The sequence below is a fragment of the Mus musculus genome, chromosome 6, assembly GCF_000001635.26.
Source record: "Mus musculus strain C57BL/6J chromosome 6, GRCm38.p6 C57BL/6J".
NCBI lineage: Eukaryota > Metazoa > Chordata > Mammalia > Rodentia > Muridae > Mus > Mus musculus.
This window is the reverse complement of record NC_000072.6, coordinates 122,317,701-122,342,905: the sequence shown is the minus strand read 5'-3', so window position 1 is coordinate 122,342,905 and position 25,205 is coordinate 122,317,701. Positions and strand designations below refer to the sequence as shown.

The 25,205-nt window shown below is 44.8% G+C and overlaps 1 protein-coding gene across 11 annotated transcripts; it reads left to right on the top strand.

Annotated features, from left to right (window-relative positions):
• The first annotated feature begins 2,678 nt into the window (after nucleotides 1-2,678).
• Phc1 (polyhomeotic 1) lies at nucleotides 2,679-25,175 on the top strand. Of its 11 annotated transcripts, none has more exons than NM_001355215.1 (16): nucleotides 3,249-3,308; nucleotides 4,426-4,434; nucleotides 5,891-6,048; nucleotides 7,823-7,933; nucleotides 8,756-8,836; nucleotides 9,466-9,615; nucleotides 10,229-10,384; nucleotides 16,956-17,448; nucleotides 19,093-19,898; nucleotides 20,434-20,581; nucleotides 20,823-21,034; nucleotides 21,854-21,968; nucleotides 22,583-22,691; nucleotides 22,855-23,005; nucleotides 23,358-23,589; nucleotides 24,259-25,175. In NM_001355215.1, the coding sequence occupies exons 2-16, from the start codon at nucleotides 4,431-4,433 to the stop codon at nucleotides 24,411-24,413; spliced, it is 3,081 nt and encodes a 1,026-aa protein (NP_001342144.1). In that variant the 5' UTR covers nucleotides 3,249-3,308; nucleotides 4,426-4,430; the 3' UTR covers nucleotides 24,414-25,175. The 11 variants fall into 11 exon arrangements, 10 of the variants coding, with proteins under 10 accessions (NP_001258508.1, XP_006505562.1, NP_001342144.1 ...); XM_006505498.1 differs by lacking the exon at nucleotides 3,249-3,308 and adding an exon at nucleotides 3,322-3,404 and having other exon boundaries at nucleotides 24,259-25,169; NM_001271579.1 differs by lacking the exons at nucleotides 3,249-3,308; nucleotides 4,426-4,434 and adding an exon at nucleotides 2,679-2,709.
• The last annotated feature ends 30 nt before the right edge of the window (nucleotides 25,176-25,205 follow it).

The window sequence follows — 25,205 nt, the reverse complement described above, 5'->3', positions numbered from 1 at the left end:
GGAGTCTCGACAGGCGTGGTGGCGCACGCCTTTAATCCCAGGACTCGGGAGGCAGAGGCAGGTGGATTTCTGAGTTCGAGGCCAGCCTGGTCTACAAAGTGAGTTCCAGGACAGCCAGGGCTACACAGAGAAACCCTGTCTCGAACCCTCCCCCTAAAAAAAATTGGAGTCTCAAAATGCTCTTAATGCTCATCGTCCTCTCTTCCAGCTAGACCTTAAGAACTGCCACAAGATGGGGTGGGATGTGGAAGGTGGGTGGGGTGGTGTAGTTTAGAATATAGGAGGTCACTGCCTTGTTTCCCGAAGACATTCTTCCCATATTTGCATAAAAATGTGCTCCTCATTTTTCACTTCATTTACAGTCGAAGGCTTCCCTTGTAAAGTAAGAGCTATCTCTTCACAGGTCAGCTTGAAGAACCCTGCTCTGTGCTCAGTGCATGGCCGGGATTCCATTCCCTTACCTTCTGTTTGTTTTAGTTGCAGCCAAGTCCCCTTCCAAATCCCAGCGCTTCTAGACGTAGCAGGAGGGCTCAGCTCTGTGCAAAACAGGTCGAATGCATTTCCTTTACACCTGCTTAGGCTAATGACCTTCAGTGTCACGCAGAGCAAAGTTACCTTGCATGCACTCAATTGAACCATTTGTTTTGAAAGAGAAAAGACTAATTCCAGAAGAGTCATTAAATGAAAATGAGAAAGTTTAACAAAGAGGGGGAAGCAGGGAGGAAGGTGGAAGAGAGGGAGGGAGGGGGAAGGGGGGGACAGCTTAAGATCCATCTGGGAACAAAATTGTTTCTCTTTGTTTAGGTGGAGGTGAACTAGGTTACTCGGTATGGAAATGATTTTCTTGTGGATGGAGGCTTTCCTGTAAATTTAATTTGCTGTTGATTATATATATATATACATATATATATATATATACATATATATATATATATATGTATATATATACACACACACATATATAACTAAGTTAAATTTATTTTGGTGGAAATTAGTTAGACCTATGACCCAGTAAGCTTTGGAGATCTTTACATGAAAATTGAACTCTAAAAAAAAAAGAAAAGAAAATTGAACTCTTGGCCCATGATCAACATAGCTTGTGCTGCAATGGGTTATTCCTAGGCTAATGTCAGATAGAAGCTGAAATTATTCGGCCACTTTTCAATCCCCTTTTGTCATCCAGTAGATGACGAAACCAATGGTACTGGATTGAAAGAAAGAAAGAAACCAAAAAACTTGAGGTGGAATGTAGCTCTATTAGCAGTTCTTCATTGTTAAGGGGTGGAGCACAATGGGAAAGGGCCTTGATAATCTATACACACCCTATAGGTTGGGGAAATAAGGACATAAGCACTGGCATCTGGATGCTTTCTTCTGGGTTTATATATTACAGATCATATCCAGATTCATTGATGTTGAGTTTTCCTATAGAAGCCCTGTTTCTTATCCTGGCAGGGTATATAAATCTGAAAGTCATCTTTAGGTTGTTCTTTGATATTGAATACTGTTGAGGCTCAAAACGCCATTTGTAAGTCTCCGCAAGGAAGCTTTAACCTTGACCTGCCAAAGTTCTAGGTTTGAATGAAGTGGGTCCTGCTCCACCTGTTTTTTAACCACCAGATCTCCTTGCCAGAATGTTCCCATTCATCCCCAGCCAACACCTATCATCCTTGGCTCGGCAGCAAACCCTTTCACCTCTCCACACCCATGTTCCTGCCTCTCCAGTCCTTTGGCTGCCCTTTGGGATTTGCATACCCGTTTAACAGGTTCCTAGAAGCCTCCTAAAGATCTTACTTTACGGAGATCTGGCTATACCAATTAAGAGAGGGAGTTGAAACAAACACAAATGCATCAATTTATAATGAGAATGCCTCTCCCCCCCCCCCCCCCCTTAAATACAAATTAATTACACCTGGGTTTTCAATCTAGAGTGGGCTCAAGAAAACAACTAATTATGGCTGAGGTTAGCAAAAGATACAAATCCCAGCTATTATCACAAGGTAACACCCTACGGCAGGTAAAAGGTTAAGGAGAGCAGCTGTCTTTGCTAACAATGCTCTGGTTTAAAAAAAAAAAAAGCTTCCAAGAGTGGCCAGCACACAGTAGGTGTTCTAAGAGCTCTGAGAGACTGAGAATAATTAAATCCTGTTAAATTTGTGTTGCAAATAAAACGGGCCTCCCCCACCATATGCTCAGCCTTCCCAAAGGCAGCACCATTGTTCATCTCTTTACACCCCGCCTTTTCCATTGTTTTGGGCGTTGTGATTCTTTCACGTGTGCGTGTGACTTAAAGAGATTCCGAAGCACACAATCAACCCTGACGTCACAGACTTAAGTATTATTCAAAGCAAGTTGCTTCAGGTTCCTGCTTTTTAATGAACTGCTGCTTCTAACGGGTTCAGTTTCTGTGCGGCGTTGTTTCCCGCCTTCTTGGAGTTGGGGCGAGGGATTAAACACTCAGCATTCTCTCGCCGTTCCCTCTATCTCAAAGTTTTTCTTTTCTCCTCTTCCCTTCCCTTTGCTCTATTTCCTTTCACAGGCCGTCGTTTCTCAAGGGTCTTTGCTCCGCTTCCTCCCTCTGTGCCTGCTGGTCCCTTTGATCCTTTCTTTCGAGCCCCTATTCCCAGAAGCTGCAGAAAATACCTTCTTTTTTTCCCCCCCTTTCACGTCACTTCCCTCCCCTCTCCCCATCTCCCTCTCTTCTCCGAGGTGAGTCCCCCTCTAGAGGCCAGCGCTTTCTTAGACGTCTGCTTTCAGACGGCGAGCGGAATTCGAAGAGAGAGAAGGGGGGAAGAAAGGAGGAGAAAGAGAGCCAGAGCCAGGGGGAGAAAAGAAAAAGAAAAACAAACAAAAAAAACCCCACTCGGGCCTAGAGCGCGGAGGCCGGGGAGCAGCGTCGCCATGGCAACGGGCGCCGACAGGAAGCGAGGGACGCGCGCGAGGGCGGGCGCGGGGAGGGGGCGGGCCGGAGGAGGGGTCGGCTGCCCCGGAAGCACCTCCCCGCAGCCCCCTCCCCGCCGGCCCGCGGCCCCCCGGCCTCGGCCCCCCACCCTCGCGGCGGGGCAGGAAGTGACAGGCCCGCGCGAGCCCCCGGCCTGGCGGAGCCGCGGCGCGGCCAGCACCCGGACGGCGGGAGGGGCGGGGAGCGGCGGCCGCGCCGGGCACCTCCCACCGCGCCTGGGCCCCCGCCCCTCCAGGAAGGGGAGGAGGCGGCGCGCCGCCGCCGAGGCCGAGCGACCCCCCCCCCCTCCCCCGCCCCTGAGGTGGACGCCCCCCGCGAGGACTCGGGTGCGGAGCCGGGCGCGAAGGTAACCGGGCGGCCGCGGGCCGGGGAGGGGCCGCATCCCGGGGTCTCGGCGGCGCGGGGATGTTTCCTCAGCCACCTCGGCGTGTGCAACGCCCAGGTACCTCCCCCAGCCGCGCTCCTGCCTCCCGCTCTGCTGCGCTTTGCGGTGCTTGGGTGCTGCGCGTCCCGGTCTTCGTGCTTTGCGCTCGCTGTGCTCGGTGCTGTCTGTCCGTCACCTCGTTGCCTCTGACCGCTTCTCATTCATTTCTCCCTTCCCCGACTTTGGTCCTTCCATCCGAGCATGCTGTCTGGTTATCTCCCTGCTTCTCGCGCTCCGCCGGGCTCCCCGATCTCCCAGTTCCTCGACTTCTGTGCCTCCCCTGCTTGGCTCCCTACTATTAGAATATACATTTCCCTGCTTACCAAGTCCGCTCGCTTCGGGCACAGCACTGTATCCACCCCTTTCTCCTGGTGTGTTTGATTTCTCTTTGGAAATGCATTTTTTTTTTTTTAATCACGCTTCTGTGAAGAACAAGAACCCCTGGGAGTCTTTCCGAGGCGCCCCTCAACCCTTGCTTCTCACTCCATTCTTACTGCAACAGAGTTTTATACTCAAGGGTATTGACTTCTTCCAACACCTGACCCAATAGGCCCAGTAGTATGTCTACCTCAATATTAATTTCTAGTTCCTTCCCATCGGTGTGCGTCTTCCCCAGTTGAGTCCTTAAACACACCCACACCCAAAAGGTGGGAACGTTTAGGGTGGCCTTTGACTCTTAGTTTTAATTTTTGATTGAGTTTGCCACCTAAACGGTGTGCTCTCTTCACTTTCTATACTGAATCTGGAACTCACAACATTCATTGAAAAATGAGGATTTTAAGATAGATTTGTGTGCCTGCGAGGTTTTTGATGGCAGTTTCCCTGGTGAAAAGACTTTAAAATTGGCCCTCTCTGTTTCATTATCTGGGGGAAATGAGGGGGTCATCGAATTGATGAACGTGTTTTATATAAGGCTCTATTGCAAGTAACAGGGTCTTACGTCTCTGAGTGCAGTGAGATAACTCCAGTAATCTGTACAACTGTGCCATGCTGCCTCTAATCCTTACCCACTTTTTTTCCTTCACATGCTGATATTGAGGATTCATGGGTCTGTATCTGTTTAGTGCTTTGATATTTTGGCAAAAGATGTGGGGAGAAAGGTAGACTGAAGTTGATAGAATACCCTCTCTGTACCTCTTTCATTTTATCCGTGTGTGGAGTGGCATTTGTTCGGTCCCAGAGTTAAGTGATGTAGAGATGCTGGGAAGAGAATCCAGAGAAAACTCCACTTCAGGGGCCAAGGTTGAGACTTTTGACTTTTGTTTACTTGTTTGGGATTAATTCCTGAGATAAATCCATTCATCTAATGAAACTAGAGATAGCCCCTAGCAGAAATTATGGTCGGACTTTTATATTCCCAAGCCAAATAGTACTTGGGAGACCTGATAGTTCTAGTACCTCAGTGTATCAAAAATAAAGAATACACAGTGTAAGTTTAACGAAAGAATGAAAACTAAGGAGTAAAATGATGTCATTTTCAGCCGCTTTAGAAGAGTGTTTCTGCTTGCTTCTCTTGTTTCTTTTCCTTTTTTTGATATGTATTTTTCTTTTAATTTATTTTTTGCTGGTTTTAATGTAGCTGCCAGAGGGTAAATTCTTACACTTTAGTAAAGTTGAATTTTACTCGTCTCAGTTAGAATGCTACTTACTTGGGAGTATGTAACCTGTTCACTTTGTTGCCTTATTTGCTAATAGGGACACTGGAGTTATATAAGGAGAAGTAACAGCCCCGAGGCTTTAATTAGGAGCTTGGCGAGCAGCCAGTCAGCTACTTTGGATATTTGGGCAGTAGTCTAGCTCTGTGTCCCCAACATTTATCCACTTCCATGACCTGTCCACTCTGTCTACCTCGTCAGTGTCTCAGGACTCTCCTCCGTGAAATGAGGATAGGAAATGCTCACACCGAGTGACAGACACTGCTTTGATGACAGATTGTTGTTGTTTGCTTTTTTTGTTCTGGGAAGAGACAAAGTAGTGTAAAGACTCGATACACAGAAGATCCTTGTTCCCTCTATTATAAAATGGGGGCTGTGATATTTACCATACAGCACTATAAAAATAGCACAGGTGAAGGGTCTGTAGGGGCCAAGGAACGAAAGCAACTAGAGGCTTCACCAGAAATGCTGTCCATTGTTAGCATGAGAACCATAGATAGATGGAGATAGAAGTAACAGCAAGCTTTGAATGGGTGGAGTGTGAACTGTTGGAACGTGCTGGGGGACCTAAGGTGGTTTTAGTATTGTAGGGTTGTGAGGTGGCTTGTTATAGTCTGGTGTTTTATTTAATGGTAGCCAGGAGGGTTAATGGAAAGGTTTTTCCTTTTGAAACAGTGACGAGCTTGAAAAGATGGAGTGAGGAAGATAAATTACAGACTTGGGAGTTCTAAGACCTCAGAGGAAGATTCTTAGATACTTTGTGGAGTTACTGTGATTTTGAATAATAATGCCATGAAATGACATTTTCCATTCAAGGTATAACTTTAACCTTTTACTGATTCTGTCTAGGGCTTGAGTCAGAGCGCCATTCTTGGGGACCCTGGAACGCTATCATGGAAACGGAGAGTGAGCAGAACTCTAGTTCGACCAATGGGAGTTCCAGTTCAGGGGCCAGCTCTCGGCCCCAGATAGCACAGATGTCCCTGTATGAACGGCAAGCAGTGCAGGTGAGGCTCAGCTGAGTGGCCGAGCTCTGTGAGTATTGACGTGGGTTAGGCAAAGGTAGCAGAGGATCCTCATCCTCGGATTCTTTCCGAGTAGGTCCACTTCAGAGTCTTAGCAGTTTACAGAGTTAGAGCAAGCAAACCCAGAGTGAAATTTGCTCATTTTGTTTTAGCTTTTAGCAATGTACCAAGTTCAAGGCCAGCTTGGGCAACTTGGTGAGAACCTGTCTTGAAATAAAACTACAAAAAGATAGAGTTGAAGAGTGCAGTTCATTGATTCAATATGAAATACTATAAAGTTCACACATGAATAAATAAATAAGGTTCAGGGTATTAATTAGATTTTAATTAACCATTTCTTTTCATTGTTTAAAAATATCTACTTACTATTTGTGCACACACGCACTTGTGTGTATGTGCGTGCACACGTGCGTGCGTATGCATGTGTGTGTACAGTGCTGTGTATGTGGAGGTCAGAGGACACAAATGAGTTTATGCTGTGCAGTATATACAGGTGCCGTTGGCTCTTGAGCTTCTGGTCACTTCTGTCTCCATCTGCCATGTCATAAAGAGTGCTGGGATTGCAGATATGCACCACTGCACCTGACCTGTTGTTGAAGTTGTTCTGAGACCTGAGCTCTGGTCCTCGGGCTGTGCTACAGGTGCTCTTCCCACACAGCTCCCTTTCCTGCCTCAGTAGTCAAGTGTTCAATTTTGGGCCTTATACATTATTCTGTGTAGTAGAAGTATCAATGACCTTTTTAGACATTTGCTTTTGAACAAATAGCAAATTTTATACCTTAAATATCCTGTTTGGAAATGAAACATTTTTCTTTTTTTTTTTTTTTTAAAGATTTATTTATTATTATATATAAGTACCCTGTAACTGTCTTCAGACACACCAGAAGAGGGCATCAGATCTCATTACAGATAGTTGTGAGCTACCATGTGGTTGCTGGGATTTGAACTCAGGACCTTCAGAAGAGCAGTCAATGCTCTTACCCGCTGAGCCATCTCTCCAGCCCCCTGAAGTATTTTTCTTAAAAGACTTTGGTGGAATGGTTGTAATTATTAAAGAATAAGAACATAGGAAAATCTAGTTGACACTAAAACGATCACTGTCAGCTTTATAAATAGCCATTGACATTTTACAGTAGATATTTGGAAGTGTCAATCGCTTGAGAGTTTTGCCTGGTAGAATTGTTCAGAAGTCACTACTGTTTTTCTTGGTAGAATTGTTCAGACTGTGTTTCTGTCATCTATCTCTAAATACTTAAGGATCTGTATCTGGATGCTAGATACCTATGGTATATAGCTCTTTCCTTTTATTTGTTTGTATATTTAATTATTTATTTGAGACATGGCTTACTCTGTTAGCCTGGCTGGCCTGGGACTCATCATTTTCCTGCTTCCATTTTTCAAGTGCTGGGATTATAGGCATTTGCCTCCATGTCTAGCTTCTTTTCCTTATATTAGTAAGCATCCCATTTATTTGTAGTTTGTCTAGATCTTGTGATATATATAAGGTCTTATTTTGAGAAGTTCATATTCACTGGTTTGCTTTTCTTTATATGTGAGGAGAGACCATAGAATCAGTTGTCTCTGCTGTTTTAGATGGCTGAGTAGACTACTGAATCCAACATTGTAAGGACAAATCAGATGCTGTGATAGTCGTCCTTTGTCTCCTATTGTTCCTCTCCTTCCTGACTCCCTTCGCAACAGTGACGCACATGGGAGTTAGGAGTGATGGTTCTGAGTACTGTCTCCTGTCTTCTAGGCTCTGCAAGCACTGCAGCGGCAACCTAATGCGGCTCAATATTTCCACCAGTTCATGCTCCAGCAACAGCTCAGCAATGCCCAACTGCACAGCCTGGCAGCTGTCCAGCAGGTGAGAGGTCAGCAGCCGTGGCACAGGAGGTGGGGGGAGTTACTGCAAGGTTAGGGTAGGGGAGCAGTTTGGGGCGGACTGCATCCCACAACAAAGCCTTCCTTTGCCACCTGTACTCTTTGGAGAAAGGGTGGTTCTTAGATTAAGGTTGCAGTATGAACTGTGGGAGACTCTTTAGAGGTGGAATAGCTGTGTTGTAGACCTGTTCTGTTTAATATGTTAGCTACCGGCCATATGCAGCTATTGGGTGCTTCAAATGTGGCTAGTTCAAATGGAGGTGATCCTGGGGTTTTAGAAGCTGTCAGTTGACAGAATTCTCAGTAATGTCTGTGTCAGTCTAATGTTTCCCTGATTGTATTTGGGGGCAGAGTTGGATCTCTGAGGTAAAAGCATATGCTTTAAATGGATAAAACTCTGGTTTCAGTCCCATCTGCTATCCCTCTCCCAAATGGTAATATTTATTTTGTATGTATTAAATAAGTTACTGAAATTGTTATCATCCCGCTTAATGCTTTTTATGTATACGTCGTAGAAAATGGCTCATTTGATGCTGTGTTGGACGAGGCTGCATTAGATTTGTCAGTGACTTGTGATGTGGGCTGAAACTGGAGTAGCAGAGTACAGGCTGTCTGTCTGCCTTGATGTTCCTGGGCAGGCTTATGTGGTCATGTGACATATCACGGATAGTGATGTATTTTTTCCATACTCCAACATACAGTGTCTCTGTTCTTATCTGAAATGTCTGTTTTGTTCGTGAATTAATGTTGGAAGACAGGGAGACATAGTCTCTTCATTGTTTCTCTTATGCTTCCCCTTGAACAGGCCACGATTGCTGCCAGTCGACAGGCTAGCTCCCCAAACAGCAGCACTGCACAGCAGCAGACCGCTACCACCCAGGCCTCGGTGAGTACTGTCTATCTTTGAGGGCAGTGTCTGTCAAGGTCTGGTCTTTGCAGCTGATCCAGGAGGTAGATTGAGTCATAACTGGGCATTTATTGCTCTTCAGTAGAGATTGGCAACAAAACAAACAAACAACCAGGGAACCTATTCAAACCTGTGTAGGAGTCTTGGTTTTCAGACAGACTTTCCCTAGCTAGTCCATACTGGCCTCATACTTAGTGATCCTCCTGCCTCTACCTCCTGAGTGCTGGTATTGCACTACTATGTACGACCTATTGTACAGGAGTCTTTAAAGGGCAAGCATAAAGAAGGAAGGAGAAATTCTTGGAGAAGAAGAGATAACAAATGAAAGGTGGCTTTTCCAGAGAATGAAAACCTGTTTCATTTCTTTCCTTTGCCTGCTTAAATATTACAATTGGTGATTGTGGGCTTGCTTTCTTTTGATTGTCTGTTTGCTTTGGTAATATTTCAAAGTAGCTAGGGTAAAGTTTTGGATGGAAGTTACTATTTATTTCCCTTGACTTCATGAAAGTAACATCCTGTTCTTGATTGTTACTCTCAAGTTGTCAGCTGTGTATTTTCTTTGGTTTCCCCTCAAGTTCTCAGTCCCAGTTCCTTTCTGTACTGTGCAGATGAATCTCGCGACCACGTCAGCTGCTCAGCTCATCAGCCGATCGCAGAGTGTGAGCTCCCCCAGTGCTACCACCCTGACGCAGTCGGTGCTGCTGGGGAACACCACTTCCCCACCTCTCAACCAGTCCCAGGCCCAGATGTATCTGCGGGTAAGTCACAGCCACAGCCACCATTGTCCTAGGGGCATAGTTCATAATTTATCTTTTGGCAAAGAGTGAAGGTATTTTTTTCGGTGCTATCGAGGGAACCCAGGGCCTCATGCATACTAGGCAAGTGCTCGCCCCCTGGGCAGTTCCCCTCGCCTGAAAGCTGTTTTATTTCAGACAAGCCGATCCACTTCCCATGCCTTATGTAGGCCAGAAAAGATGCTTTTAGAGAGCATTGAGAGCCTCTGCTGGAAGATGTGGCATTGATATTTGATAGATCAGTGTTAGGTGTAGTCTAGCCCTTAAACATGTAACTTGGGTACACAAATTGTAGGCATCTCTCAGCTAGTCTATTTCTGTGTAGAACTATGTGTTCTAAAATCCTTGCTGTCTAAATGTCTTTGATGTTTGACTCTGTTATCATTCGTAGTCTTCTGCACGTTGTAGGTTTTCTTCTGGATGATTCCTCACATTTGGAGAAGGAGAGGTTCTTGGGCTGGTGTGGAGAGGCGCAGGCTCAGCTGTTTAACACCTGCTGTTTTTTGTCTTGTGGTTCTTCCCTTCCATCTCTTCTGTCCTCTCTTCTTTTTACTCTCCTTCCTCCTCTCCTCGCCAGCCACAGCTGGGCAACCTATTGCAGGTTAACCGGACCTTGGGCCGGAATGTGCCTCTTGCCTCCCAGCTCATCCTGATGCCTAATGGGGCAGTGGCTGCAGTCCAGCAGGAGGTGCCACCCGCTCAGTCTCCTGGAGTTCATGCAGATGCAGATCAGGTCAGTGGCACCACTTACTGTGGAGAAGCCCGGGAGCATGAAGGGGATGACCATAGGCCAGGCCCCACACTTGGCCCCATTATTGATTTTTTTTACAGTTCTTATTTTGTGTCTGTTTCAGCTTCCCTTTCCTCACCTCCTATAGATAAAGACTCCCTTAAAATATTTGAGTTGATTTGAGCTAAAGAAGGAAGTAGAATCACCTGAAAAGATCTCTATGGATCTGGAGTACACGTTGATTTTCAGGGCATCCTTTTGTCCTCTGCAGCTTAGTTTTATTGAATCTTTTAATTCCCTCATAGAAATGTCCCGTGACGATAGGGATGTTGTTCAGAATTAGAATCCCCTCATTCTGTTTAAGTTAGATGTGAAGTAGGCCTGGCTGAGTTGCTGGTAGGATGTTTAGCTCCTGCTCTTGACTTACTACAGTTCTTAACTTTCAGTCTCCTATTCCTGTTCATGTTTCCTCAGTAAAGTCTTTCTTCCCATTGCTTTTTTGTGACTTTCCCCAAAATACATATATTTTAATTTTAAACATGTACGAGATGTAATCTGGGGCTTATAATGGTTGTCTCATTCATCTAGTCTGTTGAAAACTACGTAATGTATTGTGCTTGGTATGTGTTTAGTTTTGGAGCACTGAAGAGAGATGAGCCAAGTCTTCCAAGAGCTTAAGGGGGCAGCAGTGTTGTACTAAGTGCTGCTAACCCTGAGTAACCCCTGAGTTTCCAGAACTGGCTACGTTACTTTGCAGGATACTTGAGTGGAGTCTTAGGGATCCCTGATTGATTTGGAGTGAGGAGAGAACTGAAGAAGAAGATGAGCAGCTCTGAGGGCACCATTCGTTTACAGAAATCAGACCCCAGGGGAGGCTGGGGAGTAGGGACAGCAGGACTCTGATGTGGCTCTGCGTAGAGCCTGTCATGCCTATTGGGTTGATCTCCAGTTTTCTCAAAAACATAGCAAAGAGACAGTGAGCCTAATGGTGGAGGAGAGTAAAAGCCAAGGAAAGGAGGGTCAGCCAGTCAGTGGTGTTGCCCGGGACTCTAGAGTCAGGGGCAGGCAGATTTCTGTGGGTTTGAAGCCAGTCTGGTCTACAAAGAGAGTTCCAGGAGAGCCAGGGCTACACAGAAATCCTGTCTTAAAAACTTTAAAACAAACAAACAAACAAACAAACAAACCCCCCAAAAACCCAAAAACAAAATAAAAAAACCCTCAAAATAACAACATCCCCCAACCCCAACAAACTTTATGAATAGCAGAGACCATTATTGGCTGTAGGACAATAGATGAACAGAATAAGAAAAATACTTCAGGGGGCTGGAGAGATGGCTCAGAGGTTAAGAGCACTGAGTGTTCTTCCGAAGGTCCTGAGTTCAAATCCCAGCAACCACATGGTGGCTCACAACCATCCGTAATGACATCTGACGCCCTCTACTGGTGTGTCTGAAGACAGCTACAGTGTACTTACATATAAATAATAAATAAATATTAAAAAAAAAAGAAAAATACTTCAGAAAGAATCAAGGAACCATGTGCCTGCTAAAAGACTTTTTGGGGTCATCTAGTTATAAAATATCTTTACAAGCTGTTCAAGCAGTAGAAGACAAAGAGGAGGCTGGTTGTGTTTTCAAATCAGTTTTTTAGTTTATCCATCCATCCATCCATCCATCAATCAGTTGACAGTATGAGCATAGTGGCTGGAATGTTTGTCTGTCCATCCGTCCATCCAGTCATCCATCCAGTCATCCATCCATCCATCTATCCATCCATCGACACAGTATGAGCATTGTGTCTAGAATGTGTACCTGGTATCTGGGTTAGGCCACCAGCCCTGCATTTAACTTTGTAAATTAGATCACCTTGGGCAAATTAGCTTTTCTACTGTGATCTCTTCATAGCTAAAGTATATCTAATATATGATGTGCTGTGAGAACTGATTAAGTTGATTATAAGTACTTGTATCATATCTGGACTCAATATTTAAGATTGTTAACTTATTATTAGTTATCTATTATCACTGTGTAGTTTTGGATGCTTAGGAAAGTCATGATAACTACATTTATGGAGAATATGGACCTTTAAAGTACTATAAGCAAATAGTTACCTAAGTAGCATAAAAACTTCATTCTAAAGCTTCATTATCAAGAATAAGTCATTCTAAGAATAAAGAAGGGAACTTACTTAGTCATGGGGTGGCCTAGAGACCAAGGAGATGACATTTGAAATGGGCTTTATAGAAGTTAGCCATGCATGGATGTGAGGAGATGTTGAATGCCTGGAGAACATGACTTATAAAGATCTTAAGGAAGAGTTGGTTTGCTTGAGGAATTACAAGATGGCTTATTTTCTTGGAGGACTAGATCATTGGAAGGAATCTTACCTCACAGGGCTTTGTGGCTTTGTTTAGGACTTTAGACCTTATATCAAGGGTAATTAGAAAGCTTTATAAAGGTATATAACACTATAAAAAGGCTTTAGTATGAAAGTAACGGGGGGAGCTGTGTTGTATGTGTTACTAGGGAAAAGAGTAATTTAGGAGAGAGATAGTGTTTGGGTGCACAGCAATGAAGATGAAGAAGCCCATGGATATGAGAGTAACAAGAATTATTGAAAGTAGAGGGAACTGGTTCAGAATTTGAGGAACTGAAGGAGTGCCAGGTGTGAGGCCTGAGGTGGCACTGTAGAGTGGTTGGTGCTCTTTATGGGATGAATGCTGCAGAAGAGGAATTAGGTTGAAGTTCAGTTTGGACATGCCAAATTAGAGATGTTTTTGAGACATGCATGCGATACTGAGACAGCAGCCCTGAGCATGATCCTTGAGTTTAGGAGAGCTAGCTTGGAGCTAAACATGAAAATGATAGACATGAATGACACGTCTATGGAAGTTAAGGAAATATTAAAAGTTGTTATGAGCCAGGCAGTGGTGGTGCATGCCTTTAATCCCAGCACACAGGAGGCACAGGCGGGAGGATTTCTGAGTTTGAGGCCAGCCTGGTCTACAGAGTGAGTTCCAGGACAGCCAGGGCCACACAGAGAAACCCTGTCTCGGAAAACTAAACCAAACAAAACAAGCAATTGCCATGGAGAGCATATAGGCTGAAGAGCATGTAGTGGAGCTCAGACGGTTGGGATAAACCCTAGAAAAGCTGAAGGAAAGAACAACAAAGAGGAGAGGAAAAAAGTCTAGACTGTAGTAACACGAAGACAAAGGAATAGGATCTTACAAGACTGGTGTGGGCATGGGTGTAGGGGTGGGAGCACTCATTTCTTTTCAGTGTAAAAGGAAAACAAGAATGGGTTTGTTTGTTAGTTTGGAGGGAGAGCTGCTTTACAGGAGTTGCAGGGGGATTGAACTTGAAGGAATATTGAGTTTGAGGCATCTATGGAGAGTGTGAATCGGTGTAGTGAATGCACAAGAATTTAGTCATGGGGGAAAGGAAGATGAGGCTGGGGAAGGGGAACAGGCAGGGAGAGGAGCACAGGCAGATCACAGCCAGGAGAGGCTGAGAGAGCCAAGCATAAGAGAGTTGTTTTGACAATCTTGAAAAGCAGGAAGACGAGGATCGGAGCAGAGGATTGCCCTTGGTAGGAGGAAGAGGGAGTGAAAATAGGGTCTGGTAATGCAATGAGGATGGGGTCTTCATTGTCTCTGCAGAGATGGAGGGGAGCAGAGAGGGTGGTTCTGAGTCTAGGGAGAGTGGAAAAGTGGAATAGCCATTTCAGAAGAGAAGCTGGGGGTAACCAGTCTAGTTCTCCCCACTGAAGAGAATTCTGGGCACTTCCGCAAAGCTGGCCTTCTCTCTCCCACTGTTCTGGATTCAAGTCCCTGCTTCACCTGGCTGTACTCTTCTGGTTTCCTAAGTGGTCTTCCATGACTGAAGTCAAGTCTTCCTCCATGTTTCTAGTAAGATGACTTTAACACAGATAAACAAACAAACAAACCCAGGGATAGCTCAGGTGAAGCACTCCTGAAAGCGCGAGGACCTGAGTTCCATATTCACAGCCACATTGGGAAACAGTAAAGCACCACTCAGCCATGGTAGTGCTTGCTTGTGGTTCCAACCATGCTGAGACAGAAGCAGATGGATCCTTGGCTCCCTGGCCAGTTAGCCTAGTCCATCCAGTATGTAAGTTCCAGGACAATGAGAAAGCTTGTCTCAGAAAAGCTTTTGTATGTGGTGCCTGAGGAGTTGCACAGTGGTGCTTTTTTATGCATGTGTACTCATGTGTACCTGTACCCACATACACATTCATGTAAAAACACACACACACACACACACACACACACACAACCAAGAAAGGTATTTAGTTAATGCCTTCCTTAAAAAAAGAATTGTCCCTCTAGTACACTGAGTTTGATTGGCTCTAGTGATGTGGTTTATTACCATCTTACTATTGTTCCTCTCAGGGATCACTGGTTAAAAGATTCAGTTTTAAATAAAATTATTTATTTTTGTATGTGTGTGCCTGCATGAGTTTATGTGCAGCACATCCACATAGGGCTGGGAACTGAGTGTGGGTGCTCTACAAGATGAGTGAGTGCCCTTAGCCTTCTACTCAGTTATTTCTTACTAGAAGTAGCAGGCAGGCTGGGGTGGAGCTCAGTGGTGAAGTGCTGGCCTTGTATGTAAAAGAGGCCCTGGTTGAATCCCCAGTGTTGCAAACCAAAAACAATGTAAGAAACATTTTCTCACTGTGTGTGTCCTTATTCGTGGTATTGAGTCTATGTACTGATTTCTAGGGTCATCCTTTCCTTTGTCCCCTTTAATATAGCTTTATTATCTCTTTACGTAGTTCTAAAATTTACTTTGAAAATTAATTTTAATGAGAAATTCAAATGTATACATGAGATATAATGTGTTTTTTACCATTGAGTTTCAATAATTACCCATAGGCGACCATTCCATATAGGCTCTTGCCCTCTGACTATGGATTAATTTGAAGCAGATTCTAGATATCATGTGTTTACATTCATACATGCATATAACAACATATAAACAGTAGTATGTACTATAAATATTATTATGTATTTTGAAATATGTGTTTTATTTGTATTTAAAGTTATAGGAAACTTAACTATATAATCTTTTTGAGAGTACAGTTTTATTTGTGTTTTGAGACAGAATCTTGCTGTTGGTCAGACAAACCTTGAATGATGGCCTTGTTTTCCTCTTGCCTTCGGCCTCAGTAACATGGACAGCAGCAGCGTGGCTCTGCACCTGCCCTGAGAATGCCTTCTTCACAGCATATTGTCAAGATACTTTTGTTTTCTAGTCATTATTTATAATTTTAATTTTTGTATAATATTCTGTTGTCTGAATATAGTCCTCTTCTGTGGTCATTGATTTGGGTTGTTACTCTGTGTGACCCATCTACCGTGTACAGTATCTCTTGTGTAGTTCTAGTGTAGATATGTGGGTGTGTAAACGTGTGGACAGTCATCAGTAGGGTATAGTGATGACAGTCATCATTAGGATGTGGTGGCAATTTTTCCCTCACAATATTTTTAAGAAATGGGTTCAGCTACAGATTTTATCGTGTTTGTTCTGATTATTATTAAGATTAATTGTGATAGTATTCTGATAAATAGAATCATCCAGGTAGCTATTTTTCTTCCCCTTTGTGTTCTTGCCCAGCACTGTAATATTCTGGGACTGTTAATAATTAAGTTACAGTTCAGACTGTTAACACTCCAGGCCCTAGTGACCTAGCAGAGTGCCGTTCTATCTCCCTAGCCCCAGCCACCTTTCTTGTTTCTTATTTTTCTGTTCCCTGTAATTCAACATAATGAAATGTTTATATCAAAACATGACATTATGTTTTGGTTCTGTGGCTTTGGTATGCCTTTAGGTCTTTCCCTTGCCTGTGCACCCTCTGAGCCTCGGGACAGACATCATCTGTTTTAGAAGACTTTGGCCTCTCAGTCAGAGTTGATTTTCCGTTCTCCTGTAAAGTTGGTTTATATTTATGTGTGCATTGTCGGGTTATACTTACTGATTTTCTGCTCTAACAAACCATGTAGCGAGAGCATTTAACACTTGCATTTCCACTATCCAAGCCAGTACCTGATGTGTAGTAGGTATTCAATAGATACTAAGTGAATATGAGGAAAGAGAAAGTCAGAGATGTATTTTGAAGGAATTTTGTTGAAATTTGATGATAGACTTGATAGTATATGACAATGTGTTTAAAAAGAAGCTCTTTGAGAGACTGAAAGGACCTAATTGGTGTAGAAGTCAGGGCTCAGTTAGGTGGGCTGTGGAATGTTACAGTGTAAGTTTTCTGCTTATGAGTCAGTCTCAGGAATCTCCATACACTCACATACACACACATGTATGTATATATTAATATCTCCACACACTCACATACACACACATGTATGTATATATTAATATCTCCACACACTCACACACATGTATGTATATATTAATATCTCCACACACTCACATACATACACATGTATGTATATATTAATATCTCCACACACTCACACACACATGTATGTATATATTAATATCTCCACACACTCACATACACACACATGTATGTATATATTAATATCTTCCAGGTGCAGAACTTGGCAGTGAGGAACCAACAGGCTTCAGCTCAAGGACCCCAAATGCCAGGCTCCACTCAGAAGGCCATCCCTCCTGGAGCTTCTCCTGTTTCTGGCCTCTCCCAGACTTCTAGCCAGGCCCTAGCCGTGGCACAGGCTTCTTCTGGGGCCTCAGGCCAGTCACTCAACCTTAGTCAAGCCGGTGGAGGCAGTGGGAATAGCCTCCCAGGCTCCATGGGTCCAGGTGGAGGTGGCCAGGCGCCTGGGGGTTTAGGTCAGTTGCCTTCTTCAGGATTGACTGGTGGAAGCTGTCCCCGGAAGGGCACAGGAGTGGTGCAGCCCTTACCTGCAGCTCAAACAGTGACTGTGAGCCAAGGAAGCCAAACAGAAGCAGAAAGTGCAGCAGCCAAGAAGGCAGAAGCAGATGGGAGTGGCCAGCAGAGTGTGGGCATGAACCTGACTCGGACAGCCACACCTGCCCCCAGCCAGACGCTTATTAGCTCAGGTAAGGTGTCACCTCTCATGATGTCATTAATTTCCTAGAAGTAATTTGAAATATTTAGAGTCCCCCCCCCCCTGCCCCAACATGCACAAATACTTTTTTTTAAAAAAAAAAAAAAAAAAAACAAATAGCTCTGGATCTGGAATGGCAGAAGAAAAGAGAATCTTGCCAGTCTTGAACATGCCAGCTCAGACAGGATAGGGAATGGATGGAGATCCTGGTTTTCTCCAAGCAGCAAACTACGTATAAAGTACTTTGTGTAGTTTCTCTTCATTTCATTCAATTCTGATGGAATTGAAAAACGTGCTAGAGATTTATTGTTGAAAGGCAGACTTGTATTACTTATGGTATTGAGTAAAGGATGAGTTCTCTCTTTCTTTTCAGTAGGTAGGTCAGGTAACTACAGTAGAAATACCTAAGAACACGGAAGACCAGCAAGTGGAGCTGTGGCTTTGTGTGTGCTTGCCTTGTGGGTGGTTGTATCAATGAGAAGGACAAACTTGAATTAATAATAATAACCCTAGTTTGTATTTGCTTTGAGACTGGGTCAAACATAGCTAATGTATTACTTGGATTTTTGTTTGTTTCCATCATGCTAATTAATCATTGATATAATTGAATAATTTCATCACAAAAATTACCAATTTTAGATACTTAGATGCCTTAGCTTTCTGTTCCCAGAGTGCTTTCAGAGCATGCTTTGTGTGTTGTTTGGACAGTCTGGTAACATGAAGGGCAGAGACTGTCAACCCCAGTTTGCAGCAGAGGAGACAGTGGTCAGAGGCTCTGTCTGCTCTTAAGACTTTAGGTGGTTACTTAATGTCATGAACTTTAAGAATGGAGGCATTCATAGAGGATGGTGATACCTTTAACTTTGGGTATTTATTCTGTTGGTGATGATTAAATACATTTTATGTGTTAAACACCAGAATGAGTTCTAAGGATGTCAGAATAAATAAACATGGCTTCAGCCTTGATAATGAAGGAGGAGTCAGCCATTCTTCGCTCAGTCTCAGTGGAAGGGCAGGGTGGTTATAGCAAAGTAAAGAACCGAGAGGACTGAAGGTGACTGCCGATTTAAGGGGCTACCCTCCACTCATCTCTTCCTGCCTTTCTTTCTTTTTATCCTTTCTTCCTTTCTTTTTCCCCCTCACTCCTTCCCTCTCTCCCTCCTTCCCTTCTTTCCTTCCTCCCTTCTTTCTTTTTTGTTCTACTTGCGGTTGAATCTAGGCCTTGAACATGCTCAGCCAAGTTTCTGTCGCAGAGCTACACCTAGTCCTGTCTTTCTTTTTAACTTTGTATTTTGAAAAACAGTTCACTAAATTGCTTAGGCAGACCTTGACTTGCCTGAGGACTCCTGAGGACTTGAGCTTCCAGGCTGTGCCCTTCGTTTTTGCCTTGAGATCTTTGTCCTGAGGTTGTCAGTAAGGTCTGACTGAGAGAAGAGTATGAATAAAGTGATGTTCAAGCTCCGTAGCTCCATGGAGGCTAGATTTCCGGTCACTGTCTGATTCCCATCTAGAGAGATTTCCATTCATTGAGTCTTACCTTAGGTATATCTTACAAAGATGCTTTTGTTAGTTTAGAAGGATTATCATTGTCTGTTCCTTTTCTCCTTTGCTCCATTCTGGCTTGCTTCACACATAGCCACATACACACAGATCCAGCCCCATTCACTGATTCAGCAACAGCAGCAGATCCACCTCCAGCAGAAGCAAGTGGTGATCCAGCAGCAGATTGCCATCCACCACCAGCAACAGTTCCAACACCGCCAGTCCCAGCTGCTTCACACAGCCACACACCTCCAGTTGGCCCAGCAGCAGCAGCAGCAACAGCAGCAACAGCAGCAACAACAGCAACAGCAGCAGCAGCAGCAGCAAGGAACAACCCTCACTGCCCCTCAGCCACCCCAGGTCCCACCTACTCAGCAGGTCCCACCTTCCCAATCACAACAGCAAGCCCAGACTCTGGTGGTCCAACCCATGCTTCAGTCTTCACCCCTGACTCTTCCACCTGAACCAACCTCTAAACCACCCATCCCCATTCAGTCCAAACCTCCTGTAGCGCCTATCAAACCTCCTCAACTAGGAGCTGCTAAGATGTCAGCTACACAGCAGCCACCACCACATATCCCCGTGCAAGTTGTCGGTACCCGGCAGCCAGGTTCAGCCCAAGCACAGGCTTTGGGATTAGCACAGCTGGCTGCTGCTGTACCTACTCCCCGTGGAATAACAGGAGCAGTCCAGCCTGGCCAGGCTCATCTGGCCTCCTCGCCACCTTCATCACAGGCGGCTCCTGGTGCACTTCAAGAATGTCCTCCTGCATTGGCTGCTGGGATGACCCTTGCTCCTGTGCAGGGGACAGCACATGTGGTAAAGGGTGGGCCTACAGCCTCCTCTCCTGTTGTGGCCCAGGTCCCTGCTGCTTTCTACATGCAGTCGGTGCACCTGCCGGTGAGTGATGCTTAGTCATTTTGAAGGTATTACCACCCATCCACATCCTAGCGGCCTAGGGCTGAGTGGCAATAACTTAATAGGAAGATGAAGAGTCAGGAAGGTGAATGATGGCATGCATGTGCTCTCTTTAAAAGAGTAAGATGTTTATATATATTTATATGTTTATATATGTTATTTACATATATGTATATATATGAAATGTTTTCACTTCAAATTCCTAAATTTGTTACTATCTTAGGGTGTTTATATATGTGCTAATTCCATCAAGAGCTCTTTACCCAGATCTGTCTTTGTAAAGTCAACAGTTCTTAGTTCGTCTACACTGAGTCTTTCAGTCCCTAGCCAGGACTTAGTGATGTCTTTCTTGTCCTGATGCAGAAGTTACACATATTGGGATGACCAAGAAGTTTAGTGTATCAAAGGAAGTAAACAGATTTGGGCACCTGGAGCTGAGAATGTTCTCAGGAAGTATGTAGTTAAAGTTTCCTTTCACACCTAAATCATAGCTGCTTTCTTGTTTATTCCTCTCTAGGGTAAAGCCCAGACCTTGGCTGTGAAACGCAAAGCTGAGTCTGAGGAGGAGAGAGATGACCTCTCCGCATTGGCCTCTGTGCTTCCTACAAAGGCCTCCCCAGCAGCAGAGAGCCCAAAGGTAATAGAGGAGAAGAATAGTCTTGGAGGTGAGTAGCCAACTTCTAAAATCTTACTGGTGCCAGAGAACAAAGAAGTGTTTTCAGTGAGTCAAAAGATAAATGTAATTTAGTAGAAAATGGGCCAGAACTTGGTGAGCAATAAGTAGATACAGACACATGGGCTCCATGGGCAGTGATGAGAGATGGGTGTGTTGTGTAGGATCAGGCTTGGTAATGGGCGGGTCAGTTGTGTCATCTACATGCGCCTTAATGTGTGCTTGTTTTTCAGAGAAAGCTGAACCAGTGGCCAGTTTGAATGCTAATCCTCCAAACAGTGATCTAGTAGCCTTGGCCCCTACCCCATCAGCACCACCTCCTACTCTGGCCTTGGTGTCCAGACAGATGGGTGACTCAAAACCCCCACAGGCCATTGTGAAGCCCCAGATTCTCACGCACATCATTGAAGGCTTTGTTATCCAGGAAGGAGCAGAGCCTTTTCCGGTGAGGGCAGGCCTTGCCTGAAAGTGGGACTGGGAAGGGGGAGGTGATCTCATTTTTTTTCCCCTAACATTCCTCTAAAAGAAGGAAGGGTACAACTGTTTTATCATCAGAGAATGGTTCATTATGGTGCCTATTTAATTACAGGGTGAGGGACATAGGGGAGTTTGTGGACCGGAAAGTGAAAATACTGAGAACAGAAGAAAGATGGCTTTTAACCTATAGTATTTGGTTGAGTCCATTAGGTCACTTTGTAATGAAGGAAACCAGGAGCAAAACCCAGTGATCTTGACTCTTGCACTCATTGCAGCTTTGTGGAGGAAAGGTCATCCTTTCAGATGCAGTTTGCCATCTTGAAAGGTCGTGGGGTTGGAGAGATGCCTTAGCAGTTAAATGAATATATTGTTCTTTCAGAGGACCTGAGTTGTGGTCCCAGCACCCATGTCACCAATTATACCAACTCCAGCACTTGAGTATCTGACTCTGGTTATATTCCTGCACACCTGGCTAGGCATGGCACACACTTTTAATTTGAGCCCTTAGGTGGTAGAAGAGCAGACAGAATTTTGAATTCAAGGCCAGCCTGGTCTACTTAGCAACTTCCAGGATAGCTAGGGCCATATAATTGGACTTTACCTCAACCCCCTACCTACACCTCCCTCTCAAAGAAAAAAAGTCTTAAGAAAATAAAGAAGGAGATTCCCTCAGAGGCAGATTTGGCCATCAACTCAGAGCTCATCCAAGCAGAGACAAGGGGACTTTAAAAGGCTATAGAGGGCAGAAAGGGATTAGACTGCTTTAACTGCCCTTTCTCTGGAGCAGGTGGGATGTTCTCAGTTCCTGAAAGAAACCAAGAAGCCACTGCAGGCTGGCCTTCCGACCGGGCTGAATGAGAGTCAGCCAAGTGGCCCTTTGGGGGGAGACAGCCCCTCTGTAGGTAAGTGATGGGTGTTTATGGAGATGCTTGATGAAGGTGGGGCTTGAGCCCAGGGTGTAGCACATATGCAAAAGTTCCACAAATGAGCAACATCCCTAGATTTCATTCTTTAGAGACAAGGTCTCACCACGTAGACCTGACTGAGCTTTAACTTCAGACCCTCCCAAGTCTGGGGATTAGACACAAGGGCCACCACACCTACTGCCCATACATCCACACCCACCCAGTCAGTCCTTGTTTACTTAAATGAAGAATTTAGGTAAGGTCTGTCTATGCACAGGTGTGTTCTGCTCAGCATGTGGACCATACGAAAGAACTATAAGGGAATTTTGCTAAGTTAAGGAACAGGTTGGCTTATTTTATATCATTTAAGGACATATTCCCCTTCCTGTATCCATTTCCTGTTTGCTAGGATTATAGGCCTGTACTTGTATACCAGTTCATATACTTCTTGAGAGTCAAGCCTTTAGGGTGTTGGGTGTTAGGGATTTTTCAGTTAGACTGTGTAGGTCTTTGTAGAAAACCCTGAGGAAAATTAGTACCGAGCTCTGGGCCTAATAATAACTGAGGGGCATCAGGAGCCTGTGGTGAGTCAGGAATGCCTTGTTTTCCAGAGTTAGAGAAGAAGGCAAATCTCCTCAAGTGTGAGTACTGTGGCAAGTACGCCCCAGCAGAGCAGTTTCGAGGCTCTAAGAGGTTCTGCTCCATGACGTGTGCAAAGAGGTACTGCGGCCACCAGCCAGCTCATCCTCATGGGCTTTCCCGCTGAATGCTCTCCCTTCTTAGAGCTGATAGTTATCCCTCTTTGCTTTCCATTCTGTTCCTCACGTTAGTATGTCATTTCCACAGCACTGTGACAGCAATCTTGTATGTCCCTCATCTGTAGGTACAATGTGAGCTGCAGCCACCAGTTCCGCTTGAAGAGGAAAAAAATGAAAGAGTTTCAGGAAGCCAGCTATGCACGTGTTCGGAGGCGTGGACCCCGCCGCAGCTCCTCTGATATTGCTCGTGCTAAGATCCAGGGCAAGCGCCATCGGGTGAGCTGCTACTGCAGAGCCAGCTAGCGTGTAAAATACCCCTCCCTTGGAGTTCCTTTCCTTAGGTAAAAGCCCTAGATACAGAACTCTCAGAATTCTAGTTTGACACCGACTTTATTGCCCCGTCTCCTTTCATCTGACTTCAAGTTTGTACATCCATGAGTCCTTTACTACACTTGAAATGATCAGGGAACACTCAGCGAGTTCACACTTGAACGGTTCTTTAGAGTAGTTGTGCATCTGCAAGTGAAGTACCTGTTGAGACAAAGCTTTCCTGTGGCCTGCTGTAGTTGGGACGAGAAGGAACTGGGCTGTTCTCACTGGCCTCACTGTTCTGCTATCTCCTCTCAAGGGTCAAGAGGACTCTAGCCGGGGATCAGATAATTCCAGCTATGATGAAGCACTCTCTCCAACATCTCCTGGGCCACTGTCAGTAAGAGCCGGGCACGGAGAACGTGATCTAGGAAACACCATTACAACCCCATCCACGCCAGAGTTACAGGGCATCAATCCCGTGTTCTTGTCCAGTAATCCTAGCCAATGGAGCGTCGAGGAGGTCTACGAGTTTATTGCTTCTCTGCAAGGTACGGGAGGTGGGAGGGGAGTGGGGGTGAGGGTGTGGGGGTTGGCCCTTCAGCAGAACCAGGTCCACATTTTCCCTAGGTCGTCCCACCAGGCTGACGTGTAAGCTGCGGGGCTGTGTCTGGCAGTTTGTGTCCTATAGTGTGGTTTACTAAATTCCTCCTGGGCCAACACCATTGATCAGTGTCCACAGTTCTTTGGTTTTTACTTTGAATTAACCATATTTCTCAGTTGGAGTTTTTGGATAATGTCTCTGTTTGGTGAGTAACTGAGCACACACCAGAGGTTTCCATTAGGAAAGACCTTTCTTGACTTTCTTCAAGGCAGGACTGCCCCCATTAAACACCATTGCTCTTTGGAATTTGTCCCTCTGAGAAAATGTTGGAAAAGCTGTTAATCTTTTTGCCAGTGTTAAACTGTGCGTGTAGTTTTTCTTCATCTCTAGAGTTTTGAGGTTACTTATTTGATGAACTTGTTACTTGCTTGATGTTCTATGGAGTAGCCAGCAGCTCTAATTTCACTTGCTTTCAGAGCTTGCCTCAGACCTGTCTACTACTGAACTGAGGACAGTGAGTTGGACTAGCTAGCCATCACTAGGCCTGTTTTAGTTTTTTTTTTCCATCTCCTGATGCTACCATCCAGTTTCCCATGTTCCCACCTTTTCCTTTTAGGCTGCCAAGAGATTGCAGAAGAGTTTCGTTCCCAGGAGATTGATGGACAGGCCCTTTTATTACTTAAAGAAGAACATCTGATGAGTGCCATGAACATCAAATTAGGTCCTGCTCTCAAGATCTGTGCCAAGATCAATGTCCTCAAGGAGACCTAAGTGACCCTCTGCACAATTCAGACTAAGGCAGAAGGCCTGGCTGTTCAGGTTATAACCTGGAAGAGCTGTTCCTTTTGTGTGACCTGTGGGGTTTGGAGGCAGAACTCTAAGGATTGGTTGCTGGTGCTACATGGTGACAGCTTTGATACCTTCTCTGGGTTTCACTTTAACAATAAAAACCTTCTCACTATTCACACCTACCCTAATCCAGTTTTTAAACAGGCAGACTAGAGACTAGGACTGCTTAGCCTTCCTTATCCTGGAGTGGAGGGACTAGCCAGGGTTCACTTCTCCAAGGAGGAATGGATGGTAAGGCAAGGAAATGGATGCCATGTAGGTTTGCCTCCCTATGGGAGAGGTCAGCTTTCCTAGCTTATGACAGGAGCAGCAAACCTGGTACTCTGCTGGAGTCTCACTGTGGCTGTAGCTCAGTTTTCTGTTTCATTTTCTCCCTTAATACTGAATATTTCTTCTGCATTCATGGCAGGGTCACCAGCCATCATAGACACTTGGTTGGTATCGGTTTTGCTGCAGGGACGAAGTGTTTGAGTGACACATGTGGCTGTTGCCATTCTTTCTGCACCCCAGCTCCCAACTGTTCCCACCTTCAACCCTCTTTCCCATTCCAACGCTGCTCTGTCCTATAGCTTCACAAAACAGGAGCGTGTGGGGCTGAGGTCAGGACTGTACCTTGGGCACTATTCCTTATACAAAATATTAAATATTTTTTTTCCTCAGTAAAAGGATGAAAGTTGGCCTCCATTGTCTTACTGCATTCTGCTGTGTCTCCTT